The 14,184-nt window shown below is 43.0% G+C and overlaps 1 protein-coding gene across 1 annotated transcript; it reads left to right on the forward strand.

Annotated features, from left to right (window-relative positions):
* The first annotated feature begins 3,755 nt into the window (after positions 1 to 3,755).
* LOC147314926 (uncharacterized) lies at positions 3,756 to 9,185 on the forward strand. Its single transcript, XM_086262043.1, has 5 exons — positions 3,756 to 3,932; positions 4,015 to 4,176; positions 7,753 to 7,791; positions 8,220 to 8,288; positions 8,575 to 9,185. Exons 1-5 carry the CDS (start codon positions 3,771 to 3,773, stop codon positions 8,881 to 8,883), a joined length of 741 nt encoding a protein of 246 aa, XP_086118169.1. The 5' UTR covers positions 3,756 to 3,770; the 3' UTR covers positions 8,884 to 9,185.
* Positions 9,186 to 14,184: the final 4,999 nt, after the last annotated feature.

The following is a 14,184-nucleotide window of genomic DNA, read 5'->3' on the forward strand; positions in this document are numbered from 1 at the left end:
TCAAATGTAGCCTACTTTTGACACAGTGAAAATAGTAGAAGATTTATTTAGTGTTCATTTTAAGAGTTTACTGGACAAGTTCACCTTCACAAATTTAAAATATGATGCTTAGTGGCATTTTAGTCGTGAAATAATTTACCTTTTCAAAGCTGCACTGCACCAAACCTAAACGTTTCTGACTCTGTACTTTCCAAGGGTTAGCCTATTGTGTACTTCACTTATGTAAAATTGCTTTATTATTTTATAACATTTAGAGTAGTTGACCAACCTGAATTGAAAATGAACTGTAGTTACTGTTTTCAAAGATTGTGTTATCCAGGTTGACTGTTTTTAAGTGAAGTAAAAGTCTAAAAGTAAAAACTGTTCTGCTAGCATTCTGTCCTCATGGCTTTTGTGTTATTACAGTCTGACGATTGAAGGAGCAGTAGCATGCGAGAGATCATCCAGCACTGCACTAAAGACAGCCAGTAAAGGTGATTTTAAAACGATTTGGCATCAAAATGTGGAATTGCAAGTTGTGTAGTTTTTCTACTGCCATAAAAGTCATGTTGTTGAAGCATTATCGGCTCAACCATGGTCAGTACTCCACAATTTCACCCTTACCCTGTCTCTACAACACATGCATGTGTACATTTAGTACATTTAATTCATTAAAGATACACATGTCAAGAATGCACACTCCCACACAAAGAAAAGACGGTTCTTATCTAGATTTGAATAAATATGGATTTTGTTGCCCTGTGTGTAATTTTAAGCAGCCATTTATTGAAAGCCAAATGTTTATCCATCTGAGGGGGCATTTAAAACGAAAAGAAACTGTTCCATGTCCTTTCAAGAACTGTAATTTTAAAACCAATGTATACTCAACCTTCAATGCCCACAAATGCAGAGACCACCAAAATTCAACAAGTTACAATGAAGGCATTGTGCAAAGTGTTATAAATGTAGAACAAAAAGATGACATGCAACTTGATTCAATAGAGTCATCAGATGACAATCAAGTGGCATCCACCAGTGAAATCAGTGGAAATGAGGGTTTAGAAGAGCAGTTGCAATACAATCTGGCTGGATTTTTCTTGAAAATGCAGACCATTCTCCATGTGTCCCAGAGAGCAACACAGGAGATTATTGAGCATATTGATCAGTTGTTTTTGTTATCAGTACCTCTGGTTAGAAAATCAGTTGTAGATATACTGAAAAAGCACAACTGTACATATACGGACAAACTGGTGGATGAGATTTGTCAGGCAGTTTCTGATAGTAATGTTTTACATAAATGTGTCACATCTGAAGGACCACTATCTACAGCAAAGAGGAGGAAATCATATTACGAAGCAAATTTTCCATATGTCAAACCTGTGGAGTATTTAATTGAATCATCAAAGCACACTTATATGTATGTGCCTATTCTCACATCTTTGCAATTGTTGTTGAAAAAAAATGATGTGCTTGAAGAAATTAAACAAGCACCCACACAGATTCCTGGACATTTCATGTCATTTTGTGATGGATCCTACTACCAGGAAAATGTTCTACTGTCACAAGAGGGACAGAAATTGTCAATAATACTTTAGGTGGATGATTTTGAAATCGCAAACCCACTTGGTACCTCAAAGAAAATACATAAAGTCTTTGCAGTTTATTGGACACTGGCAAACTTTCCAGTTAAATCTCGTTCTGCTCTACACTGCACTCAGCTTGCTCTGCTGTGCAATTCCAATGATGTATGCCAGTTTGGGTATAAGGAAATGTTGTCACCACTCTTAAATGATCTGAAAACTCTTGAAGAAGTAGGTGTCTACATTGAGACTCTTGGTGAATGTCTTAAAGGCACTGTCTACTCTGTTGTGGCAGACAACCTTGCTGCCCATGGACTTGCTGGTTTCAATGAGAGTTTCAGGTCTACATATTTCTGTAGGTTTTGTCATGCCACCCAAACAGAAATGCAAACAGAAAATGCTGTTACAGGGAATTATGTAATGAGAACAAAAGATGCTCATGATAATCTTGTGCAAGAGCTTCAGAATGATGACATTGAGGAAAACTATGGTGTTAAAAACCCCTGTGTTCTTTCTGACCATCTCTCTTTCTTCCATCCTGTCACAGGCTTCCCACCTGACCTCCTACACGACCTGTTTGAAGGTGTCGTTCCAGTGGAGTTGGCACATTGTTTAAAAGGTTTGATTTCTAAGAGATATTTTACCTTAGAAGACTTAAACAGAGCAATTCTGCGCTTTCCCTACCAACATTCTGACAAAGTTGATCGCCCTCATCCAATACCCTCAAATTTTGCCAGGCGAGGGACCATTGGTGAGAACGGGCATGAAAATCATGCCCTTCTTAGACTGTTGCCTCTTCTCATTGGCTCCAAAGTTCCAGAAAGAGACACTTTTTGGGAAGTGCTAATGGATTTAAAGGACGTAGTTCAGCTTGCCATGTCTCATACTTTTAGTGACGAGACCATTCAGTACATGGCCTGTAAAATATTAGATCACAGACAACTCTTTCAGGAAGTGTTTCCTAATGTTCGATTCTGCTCATCAGAAACAACATTTATTTTCTCTTGAAAGACTATGACACTTATTACGTTGAGCACTTGCGTTCATATGAAGTAGCAGAGAATCAACAGAGGGGTCTCCGTCACAGTGTAAAATCTCTGTGCCAACTGTCTGACCACATGCCGCATGTTGCTTACAAGATAGCAAATGAACTCATTCTAACAGCAAACCATTTCATGCCAGTGTCTGACTAAAGAAACAGAACTGAGACATCAGCTGATTCCACCAATTTCTGAACCAATGCAAAGGTAATTCATCTATTCAGTTTTTTTGTATTCACATAAATGTTTTTATATTTTTGCACAATTAATATTTTGCAAATAACTGTAAACACAAACATGTATTAAAATGCCACTATAATATGTGAAACCTGTCTGTTACAGAAATAACAAATTCAGATGGAGGCAACAGGAATATTGAAGCTAAGGGTCATCCTTGATAAGGATAACGCTGAAAAACTTATTTTGCCATCTCGTCCAAACAGTGTGCAAGCCCTCATAGATGCGATCAAATCTAGGCTAAATTTTACTTTTGACTTTCGGCTTCAGTTTCATGACCCAGATTTTGATAATGCCTTGTGTAATTTGGTTAAAATAGAAGACCTGCCAGCTATAGCATCTGTTAAAGTTGTCAGGTTAGTTGAGCTTGACCGGATTTCAACGAGCACTGATGACACAATCCTTCAGACTGATAGCACTGATACCATAGATTCACCAGAGCGTATTAGTAGATGGCCAGAAGTTTTTATTGTTCCGCCATTTTCTTATGAAGTGGAACATGTATTAAGAGAGGGTAATGCAGCATTTGATAAAAATGGGAAAGTAATTACGCTGACACGAGATCAAAAACACAACATACTTGAGACAATGGGGGAAGAAATCTACAAACTAAAAGCATACCCTAGTACAACACAAATTGGCAAGGCTGCAGAAGCTTTAGTTAGAAAACATCCCTGTCTGAAAGAGAGGAATTCTGACACTGGGTGGGAAGGGTGGAAGAATAGCCTGAGATATAAAATGGGAAACCAAAGAAAGAAGTTGGCTAAAGCTGGCATCATGGATGTTGCTGTGAATGCTGGAAAGCGCAGCAGAACAAACCGAGATGGAGCTTCACCAAGGGCCAATATTAAAAGACCTAGGAGAGGTGAGGTCAACTTCCTTCCTTCTTATCCTTCTGGAGAAACAAGGGAGTCTCTGGAAACCAGAAGACTTGATGGTAGAGGAGTTCAAGAAGACCTCAGCAGAAAGAGACATCCCTCTCATTCATCAGCATATGATGCGCACTTTTGCCCTCCGGCGTGAAGAGATTGTCACCACTTCTCCTCCTGTATCAGAGCTCAAGGACAGATGGCCAGCACTCATTCATGAGACACAGGTAAGTACAACTACATATATAACATTTGCTGTTCATATAGTATGCTGTGTTTTGCTTATAATATTTTTGGAATTCTCTTCAGCTCTACTTTGAATTTCATCGGATCACCAATCAGACTCTGCCACATGTGTTTTATGCTGCACTGGATGATTATGCTCCTCAGCTGATTGGACTTTACAAAAAGAGGAAAACTGGATGGGTCGGTGAAAGGATGGAGCAGCTTTTGTTGGCATATGGAAAACAGGTATTTAAAAATACTAATTATTATTCTGCTTGCTTGGCAGTTGCCATTGTTATGTTTATATATATATATATATATATATATATAGCAGCTGGATAGCGTAGTGGTTAGACTACACGCCTTTGGAGCAGAGGGTCGCAAGTTCGATTCCTGCCTGGGGCGTCTGTATCCAGTAAGGGTCCTAAGGCTAGACCCCCTATGCTAAGCAAGCCTACCGCAGACATGAGCGAGACAGATAAATATGAAGGCATGCCGGCTCGGACGTCGCCCGGATCAACAAGGTCCGCGTCAGGTGTTGAGGAACCAGGGCACCCTGACGAAAAGTGGGCTACTGGAACAAGAAGGCATCGGTGGGCAAGGGACGAAAACAGGGCGTTGTTGGAATGCTACTACGCAAGTAACCCCGGCGGAAGGGGCTACATGAATAGGATGAGGGACCTATGGATTCTTCGATACCCAACATCCACAATGACGGCGAAACAACTAGTAGCTCAGTGTTCCAACATTCGAAAGAAGGGACTGCTCTCACAGCTAGAGATTGACGAGGTACAACACAAATGCTACGGCAAGGAGGAGTCAGGACGCCAGGTCAGGGGGGAGATATCATCACCCCCACCCGAGATTGGGTACATAGCCCCAAGTGTGATAGGAGAAGGATCGTTGAGTGCGAGAGGAACTGACCTGAAAAATAGGATCATGGCCAAGCTTGAAACCTGGATCCCCCGTAGCCGGTTACCAAGATTACGTGAAGTACCCTCAGAAGGTCTGCTAGATGATGTTAATGCAGCACTACGGGCAATACCTACAACCACGATTACCGACACTAACAAGCTGATCTACAATACGGCAGCAGTGATCAGTGAGATGCTTGGCTACAAGTTGAACAGCCACAAGGGGCAGTATCCTCCATGGAGAAGGAGGCTAGAGGGCAAGATCAAAGTAGCACGGAGAGAGGTTAGCCAACTAACGGAGTTGCAGAAAGGTGCGACGAATAAGGTGCCTAAGAAATACAGCAAGCTGTCCATACCTGAGGCCTTGGAAACTGCCAAGCAAAGACTCACAGCCTTGGCCAGCCGCTTGAGGAGGTACACCAGAGAGATAGAAGGCAGGAGAATAAACCAGCTGTTCTCCACAGAACCAGCAAAGGTGTACTCTCAGTGGCAAGGGAACAATAAGAGAACAGCACCACCAAGGCTGGAGATGGAGCAATACTGGAAGAGCATATGGGAGAAGGATGCAACCCATAACGGCAATGCTCAGTGGCTAGAGGATCTGAGGGCAGACCACAGCGACCTCCCTGAACAGGGTCCAGTAACCATCACAGTGGCAGACATCCAAGAAAGGGTCTCCAGTATGAAGAGTTGGACAGCACCAGGGCCCGACATGGTTCACGCCTACTGGCTGAAGAAGCTAACTGCACTCCACGAGCGTCTGGCAGCACAAATGAACCAGCTGCTAGTTAACGAGAGACACCCGGAATGGCTAACTGAAGGCCGGACGGTCCTGATCCCCAAGGACCCCAAGAAGGGACTGGTCCCCTCCAACTACCGACCAATAACCTGCCTCAGTACTACATGGAAGCTCCTGTCAGGCATCATATCGGCTAAGATGAACAGGCACATGGGTCAATACATGAGCGGGACACAGAAAGGAATTGGCAAGAATACCAGAGGCGCAAAACACCAGCTACTGGTAGACAGAACAATCAGCCGAGACTGCAAGACCAGACTGACCAACCTGTGCACTGCCTGGATTGATTACAAGAAGGCCTATGACTCAATGCCCCACAGCTGGATACTGGAATGCCTAGAATTGTACAAGATCAATGGGACCCTAAGAGCCTTCATCAGGAACTCAATGGGGATGTGGCGTACAACACTAGAGGCCAACTCCAAGCCCATAGCACAAGTCACCATCAAGTGCGGGATCTACCAAGGAGATGCTCTGTCCCCACTGCTGTTCTGCATAGGCCTGAACCCCCTCAGTGAGATCATTAACAAGACTGGCTACGGATACCGACTACGGAACGGAGCAGTTGTCAGCCACCTCCTGTACATGGATGACATCAAGCTGTATGCCAAGAGTGAACGAGACATCGATTCACTGATCCACACTACCAGGCTATACAGCAATGACATTGGAATGTCGTTCGGACTGGAGAAGTGTAGTCGGATGGTAACAAAGAGAGGGAAGGTAGTCAGAACTGAGGGGATTGAACTACCAGAAGGCAACATTGCAGACATAGAGGACAGTTACAAGTACTTGGGGATCCCGCAGGCGAATGGGAACCATGAAGAGGCCGCTAGAAAAGCTGCAACCACCAAGTACCTGCAGAGGGTCAGGCAAGTCCTGAGGAGTCAGCTGAATGGTAAGAACAAGATCCGGGCCATCAACACGTACGCCCTGCCCGTGATCAGGTACCCTGCTGGGGTAATAGGCTGGCCAAAGGAGGAGATAGAAGCCACTGACATAAAGACAAGAAAGCTCCTTACCATGCATGGAGGGTTTCACCCCAAGTCCAGCACCCTGAGGCTGTACGCTAAGCGGAAGGAAGGGGGCCGGGGACTGGTGAGTGTCAGCACCACAGTCCAGGATGAGACAACGAACATCCAAGAATACATTGGGAAGATGGCCCCAACTGACCGAGTGCTCAGTGAATACCTCAGGCAGCAGAAACCCAAGAAAGAGGAGGGAGACGAGGAACCATCATGGAAGGACAGGCCCCTGCACGGTATGTACCACCGGCAGATAGAGGAGGTGGCTGATATCCAGAAATCCTACCAGTGGCTGGACAAAGCTGGACTGAAAGACAGCACAGAGGCACTAATCATGGCAGCACAAGAACAAGCTCTGAGCACAAGATCCATAGAGGCTGGGGTCTATCACACCAGGCAAGACCCCAGGTGCAGGCTGTGTAAAGATGCCCCAGAGACAATCCAGCACATAACAGCAGGGTGCAAGATGCTAGCAGGCAAGGCATACATGGAACGCCATAACCAAGTGGCCGGCATAGTGTACAGGAACATCTGTGCGGAGTATAACCTGGAAGTCCCGAGGTCAAAATGGGAGATGCCCCCAAGGGTGGTGGAGAATGACCGAGCTAAGATCCTGTGGGACTTCCAGATACAGACGGACAAAATGGTGGTGGCTAACCAACCGGACATAGTGGTGGTAGACAAACAGAAGAAGACGGCCGTAGTGATCGATGTAGCGGTTCCGAATGACAGCAATATCAGGAAGAAGGAACACGAGAAGCTGGAGAAATACCAAGGGCTCAGAGAAGAGCTCGAGAGGATGTGGAGGGTGAAGGTAACGGTGGTCCCCGTGGTAATCGGAGCACTAGGTGCGGTGACTCCCAAGCTAGGCGAGTGGCTCCAGCAGATCCCGGGAACAACATCGGAGATCTCTGTCCAGAAGAGCGCAGTCCTGGGAACAGCTAAGATACTGCGCAGGACCCTCAAGCTCCCAGGCCTCTGGTAGAGGACCCGAGCTTGAAGGATAAACCGCCCGCAGGGGCGTGCTGGGTGTTTTTATATATATATATATATATATATATCTTTATTTTATTTATTTTTTTAGGACAAAAACGACATCTATGCAACTAGAACAGCAGCTCTGGCCGCAACCCGTTCTCACTCCCAAAGCGTAACATTTTACGCTAGGTGACAAATCGTCACCATATTACGTTTTCGGCTACCCACCACGTTCCTAAATGACGACCTCGGAAAAAGAGGAAATATGAGAACCGTCTGGACTGAACCTACACATGTTCGCTCTTTTTCTTCAAATCGCTTAGAAACACGCTATTTAACATCATTAAAGTCCTGGTTAAGGTCAGGAATAAGGTTATGGTCAGGGCTAGGGATAAGGTTAGGTTTAGGGCTGGAATACAGGGCTGGAACGTCTACTACCGCGGGAGCGTCATTGCACTGGATTCCAGCAATAACCCGCCGCGTACCATAAGAACGCCGAAGGTCTCCTTTCGCGTTCCTCAGGAACGCCGCGGGACGTGACAAAACGTCGACATGTTACGCCTCGGGAGTGAGAACGCTCTGCTGGCCGGCCTACCAATGTACCTCAAGGAGGATTCTTCAGAGATTTTCAAAACATGCAAGGTACTTGGGTATTACAATAATTTGCACATTTGAATTTAAAAAAGGTTGAAAGGAGTTTATAAGTCATCTGGACTTGGGTTGAAAGTTGAAGACGTGAAGTTGAATGACTTATAAACTTCTTTCATCCTTGATTTGACTGGATGAATGAAAAATGACCCTTCACTGTCAATTTAAAACATGTTATGATATATAGAATTTTAAAAACTGAAGAAAGGTGCCTGACCATTTGTATTTATACTTTTAACAGAGGTATTACAGATGAATAATTGTGCACTGTGTATTATAGGAGGAAATTGAGTTCTATGAAGCCACAATTGCTCTGGTTGCTGATGTCGATGAAGAGGAGGTGCCTGGAGGAGTTCCTTTCTCACCACGTCAAGTGTTCATAGTACTTGAAGATCAGGTTGTTATGACTCATCACTCATGGACTGATGCCCTGGTGTGTTTGTTTGGGCTAATCTATGCTCTGCATCTGAGCTATCCTGAGAAGTGTACTGGCTTTTTTGAGTTCATTCAAGTAGTGTTGATGAAGCTAGACGATGAGAGAAAGCAACTAAAACCAAAATTGCAGACACTAAAAAATGAGCTTGTGTAGATGATGTTTGTTTTTCACTGTCAGTATAGTCGTGCTTTTTCAGTTATCTGTGAATGGCTTCAATAGTTTTATTTGTTCAGGGTAATTAGCTTTCTAAAAAGCAATGTGGAGAAAGCTAAGAATAAGGAGACAATCCATATTTGACGTTTTGTTTGTGATTGAAAAAAATCTTTACATAGTGTGTAATCTTAAGCTTATTTCTAAAAACACCTTTTAGTTACATGGAAATCTTTTGGAAGATAACTGATAATTAGTCAATATGTACAGTATACTTTCAAGCTTTATTTTTTAATTGTGTGATGAGTGCCAGTTTACTTGATTCGAGGTCTGGGCAAAACTGTTGAGAAGCCACAAATACCTTTGAGAATATTTTTTGTTAGTTCAGCTGTTTTCTATAGTTGCATTGCTGTAGTGCATCTGATTTCATTATTATACTAAATGTTACTTAAAATTGTGATTGTTATGGCTCTAATTGCCTCTAGACTATTGTTTTTTATATGATGTACACCTAAATGTGTGTTTTGTATATTTAATTGATTTTCAAAATGCTACAAAAAACATTCAAAATTCCCTAAAAGCGCAAGTTTTAAAATGCCTAATTATTTGTTTGTTTGATAATGGCTTTAGCAGTCATAGGTTATGACTCAAAGTATGGTTGTATTCATTCTGTATTTTCTCTGCAGTTAAAGTTAATAAAAACTGAATGGAAAGAACAATAGCTTGGTTTTGTGTTAATAGTACTTGAACCATTTGGTGCAATCGGTTTCCCCAAATGGATTAAGTTGTTTAAATACAACTATTTAAGTTAATTTAACTTAATTTGAATATGAGCATGTACCATTTTAAATAAGTTTGAATAAATACAGCATCTTAGTACAACAAATTTAATGGTTTAAGTTAAAACATACTAAAAACAATGAGTAAATAAACATAATGCATTTGAGTTACATTATCATATTTGCTTTGGGTTCTCGGGACTCTAATAAAGTACTTAAATAACCCAAAACTGTTTAAGTTATAAAACTTGAATCAATTGGTGCAATCGGTTTCCCCAAATCATTTGAGTTAACTTAACTGGTCAGGTTTTACAGTGCAGATACTGAACAGGAAAGAAAAGATAAGTTAAAAATAATACAGTATTGATCAGAAATAAATGTCCTCGGAACAAATACAGTCAATATTTACACCAAAATAAAAACAAGGTCCATTGTGTGTCCTATCATAAATGTGGGGCCTGATGCATATTCTGCATCATGAAAAAATCCATGACGCTGATATAATTTATGGTAGTGAGACCAGAGTAATCATCGACATGTATCTTTGAAATCCTCCTCTACAACCAATCTCAACAATTTTATAGTAGATGAGGAATAGAAATTATTTAAGAAGAAAGTAAGGATGAGGGTCTTGTGGAAAACCGGTTCGCAGTTGCTCACTACCTAGGAACTGTTAGTCTGCTCACCTGTTGATTCCACTTATTGGTTCCACTTGCATTTGTGCTATAATTAGCTGATTTCAGTTTGTGTGCCAGAGGAGGAAAATAGTGCCACAATCTACAGCATAGATATGAACTTTACTTTTATATTTTAGAGCCAAACCTAAAAGTTATTTTGGTAGTCTCATCCCACAGCAAATTAAAATAATGACCCAGGAAACATATGAATTTGAAAATAATCACCTATAATTTTAATATTACTCAAGGGCAGTGTTGGTCAAGTTACTTGAAAAAAGTAATCAGTAACTAATTACTGATTACTTCCCCAAAAAAGTAATCCCGCTACTTTACTGATTACTTATTTTCAAAAGTAATTAATTACTTAGTTACTTAGTTACTTTTTAAAAACACCATTTACAACCTGAATAGGTGATAAAGCGATAGCTCTTTCAGCCCAATTCTACTTTTTCTGCATAATCCATCATACAAAATGTAATCAAATGGAAAAGTCCCTTTTTAAAACTTGTTTTATTAGTTTGAGTCTTTTAACTTCATGCATCAAGCAAAAATTTAATTATATGCAACATTCTCTGACTGGAAGAAATTTGTTTAATATTTAAACCTATTTTCTGCACATTCCAGCACATCATTTTTTTTTTTTTTTGTGTTTACACTCACTCTTTCAAATAGATGCAAGTAAAACACAGCAGAAAATAAATAAAATCAAAGATTAGCAGTCCTTTTGCTCTATTTTCACCTGTAAAGCAGGAGTTGGGTAGGCGGAGGTTTACCCTGGTGCAGGTGTGCCGCGGCGGTCAGTGGAAGAATCCGCGAGTTTCTCTGTGAGTTGCGCACTCGGTGGTTGCTTGGAAGTTACGGGGGGGTCTTTTCGCTGTAAAAAGAAGTTTTCTTCCCACGCACAACTGACACTAATGTTTTCGTCTTTTTTTATGGAATCAAACTCAAACTAAGGTCAGTACTTCCATGCTTTAAACGCTGCACGCTCATACGCCATTGTTGATCTGCACACAGCTGTTGTCATGAACGTAGCACTTGCTTACATCACTGTCATGACACATTCTCGCAAAAAAATCACGGTTTTAGTAACGCAGTAACGCAGCGTTCCTACGGGAAAGTAGCGGTAATCTAATTACCGTTTTTGCTATAGTAATCCCTTACTTTACTCGTTACTTGAAAAAAGTAATCGGATTACAGTAACGCGTTACTGCCCATCTCTGCTCACAATGCACAGCCAGCTGTTCATATTCTTATAATAAAAATGAAGTAATGTGTTAGGTAGCACTTTTTATTACAGCTCGTAACAAGGAAGAAACAAGAATGTAATCATATGGTAATTTCAAAGTTATTACCATTCAACTGCCCATGGTAGATTCTGCATAATAAGCAGAAAAAGAGGTGCGAAATTCAAAACTGGCTGTTTCTATTTAAAACATATGGACACCTTGTGTGGGCGTGGTGGTGTTTTTCTCCGCCTCCTCCTCTCTTGCTCCACCCCTCTGTCTCTCTCTTGCTCTTCTCTCTCCCCAGGACACAGCTGCTGCTCATTGGACTCATTTACCACCTGGGGATGAGCTGTGAGCAGGGTGGGGTGTTTCTCTGGTGTCTTCTGCTTTGTGGTCTTGGTGTGTAGTTAGCCTGCCTGAAGTGTGGAGTTGTGGAAATAGTATAGCTGCTTTACATGAGTAGTGTGGGCTTGTGGGCCTCGGCAGCAGTAAAGCTAGCTGCTGCTAGTGACAGGGTGAGCTTGTGGGCCCCTGGAAGTGCCTCCTCGTGGTGTGGAGTTTTTGTTTGGTTGTTGTGTTCTTTGTTGTTGCAACCTTTGTTTTTTTCAAGTGTTATTGGTAGAACGGCATTGCCGGCTCTTTATGTTAAGATTATCTATAATAAAGGCTATTTTATTTACTAAAAACACCTGCCTGTTTTCCTTTCATTCTGTTCTGGACTCATTTGTTACTGGTCCCCTCACTCGCATGCCTAGACCCCTTCGGGGGGAACGTAACAAACCATGTAATAACCTTTAAAACAAACTTTAAGAATAGTAATGTCTACCAGGAAACACCTGTGGCAGTTTCTGTGTAATAAGGAGCAATTTAATACAATTTAATGCTTGTGGTGTGAGCAGTCAGGGGAGCAGTGAGCTCCACATGGAACAAAAGGAGCTCTAGGACTCTGATCCAGGAGCCTGGCTTAAATGCCCTTGTTTTTCCCCTCATATTTGCCCCGTTGTCATCAGACTGACCTCAGCAGTCCTCAAAGGGAATTTTCAGCTCTTCCAGCCTGTTTAAAATCATGGATGTGAGATGTTTCCCATGGATTTTTCAGCGTCCACAAGCTGACTGACAGAGAAAATCAGAAAAATGTGTAGAATGTGCACTGCACATGTATGGGTGGCACTGCAGAGTTATATTCTCTTGTTAGAGCTCTACTGTTTAACGCTGAGTCAGGTGTATGGTTTTAAGGCACAAAGACTACGACAGATGTGGCTGTATACCTGGTGATGACAAACAGTGGAAATAAGGTCTCTGTTAAGATGGGGTTTCCAATTCCATTGTTAACTTTTTTCATTTGTCTGCTTTTTCTCAGCTTGTTCCATTAGGAGTTGCCACAGCAGATAATCTGCCTCCATCCCATCCCTATTCCTAGTATCTAGTCGACAAAGAGCCAGCCAGGGCAGTTCACCCTTCTGCTTAAGTGATACTTACACAGTGACTGAGCTATTTACAAAAGAATATTTACAAAATCCAGGTTTCTCTCGAGAAAACATGCAGAGATTGAAAGTTTGGAGGCCAAGCACAGGACTTGCTGTTGTCAGGTGAAAACACCTGCTGGAGAAACATTTTTGAAATGTCCAGATTGTGGAGGCAAGCATCAACGACACACATGCCCCCCCCCCCCGAACACCCAGCAGAACTAGTCCAGGACCCGGGGCTTAAGCAAGGGGCCGGAACGGCTGACCTGGGGGGGGGGAACTGACAGAGGGCAACCCAGCCCGGGAGCGAGGCTGGCTCTAGCGGTCAGAAAAAGCTGAAGACGACTCAGACTCCATTGATTTTGGGTCACTCCTGGGGGAAAGAACAGAATCCATCAGCCCGGTGGCAGGTGGGTGGCTGTGGCGAGGGGCCTGGGCCGGGACCACCTGATCCTGTTGCATAACATGTGCAGGCTTAAGTCTGTCAACAGAGACAACTTCCTGCCGACCGCCAAAGTCCAAAATGAAATGTTTGTTGCCTGGTTTAAGAACCCTGTATGGCCCGTCATATGGTGGACGCAGCTGAGTCCTATGGGCATCGTGCCTGACAAAAACGAAACGAGCAGAGTCCAACGAACTCGGAACAAAAGTGTCAGGCAGGCAGTGGTGCACAGGACCAGGAACAGGAAATGAGTCTCTTGGGGGGCGAAAAGGCAACAAAGAGGCATCGAAACATGGGGGAGGACTCTCAGGTAAGAATTCCCCGGGGACCCGGAGAGGCAGGCCGAGGACCAGTTCAGCCGGGGAAACCCTGAGATCTTCTTTAACCGCGCTACGCAATCCCAGCAAAACCCACGGGAGACGGTCGACCCAGTCGCCACTTGTTAAGGAAGCCCGGAGCGCGGCCTTAAGTGACCGGTGAAACCGTTCGCACATCCCATTAGCTTGTGGGTGGTATGCTGTGGTGCGGTGGACCTTGACTCCCTGGCCGTCAGCCATAGCAGACCAAAGCTCAGAAACAAACTGGGGTTTGCCGTGCTAACACCTACTGCTCTCTGGCAGCAGCACCATGCTCTCCCTTGTTTTAAATGCACTTTAGAACAACACGCAGCAACACTACACATGAGCGGGAGGAGGGAGGTATGGGGTCTTCACA

Source organism: Aulonocara sp. 'chitande type north' Nkhata Bay, linkage group LG14 (assembly GCF_057382095.1).
Source record: "Aulonocara sp. 'chitande type north' Nkhata Bay isolate Kocher_YH1m ecotype deep benthic linkage group LG14, A_spYH_male_GT1.1, whole genome shotgun sequence".
NCBI lineage: Eukaryota > Metazoa > Chordata > Actinopteri > Cichliformes > Cichlidae > Aulonocara > Aulonocara sp. 'chitande type north' Nkhata Bay.